At 29.5% G+C, this 444-nt stretch overlaps 1 protein-coding gene across 1 annotated transcript in view; it reads left to right on the plus strand.

Annotated features, from left to right (window-relative positions):
* The window catches only part of LOC119585964 (histone H1-delta-like), a 704-nt gene extending 590 nt beyond the window's left edge, over positions 1-114 (plus strand). Inside the window, exon 2 of the mRNA XM_037934679.1 lies at positions 70-114. Within this exon, the coding sequence (XP_037790607.1) occupies positions 70-114 (45 nt within the window). The remainder of the gene's footprint in view (positions 1-69) is intronic.
* The last annotated feature ends 330 nt before the right edge of the window (positions 115-444 follow it).

Consider the following 444-nt stretch of genomic DNA (forward strand, 5'->3'; position numbering starts at 1 on the left):
TGGGAGGAGCTAACCATCTTTTTAGAATTTTTAAATTATATTTTTGACAACTGTTGATTTATATTACAGTTATTTTGGAATATGATTGTCTATGTAAACGACTATAATGTATAAGATTAAAATACCTCCTTGATTGCATTTCTCTACTCTTGATATGTACCTATATATAGCATAAGGATCTATGGATAGTATTATCATTGAATGCTGTTGAATTACATTTTAACTAGGCCAAAAAACAAACAGAGGAATACTAGAGAAACATCAAATACAAATCTTGAATCTTCATTCTCTTGTCGATCATGTAATGCCAAATGTATATATTGTTATTTATGGACGAGCAGATGTTATTTCCCTCAAAGAAATAAACACTTGAAAATTAGAGATAAAAGAATGGAATACAAAATACAACAGTCTGTTGCGGTGCAACATCTTCAGTGAGATATG

This window comes from Penaeus monodon, chromosome 20 (assembly GCF_015228065.2).
Source record: "Penaeus monodon isolate SGIC_2016 chromosome 20, NSTDA_Pmon_1, whole genome shotgun sequence".
Classification (NCBI taxonomy): domain Eukaryota; kingdom Metazoa; phylum Arthropoda; class Malacostraca; order Decapoda; family Penaeidae; genus Penaeus; species Penaeus monodon.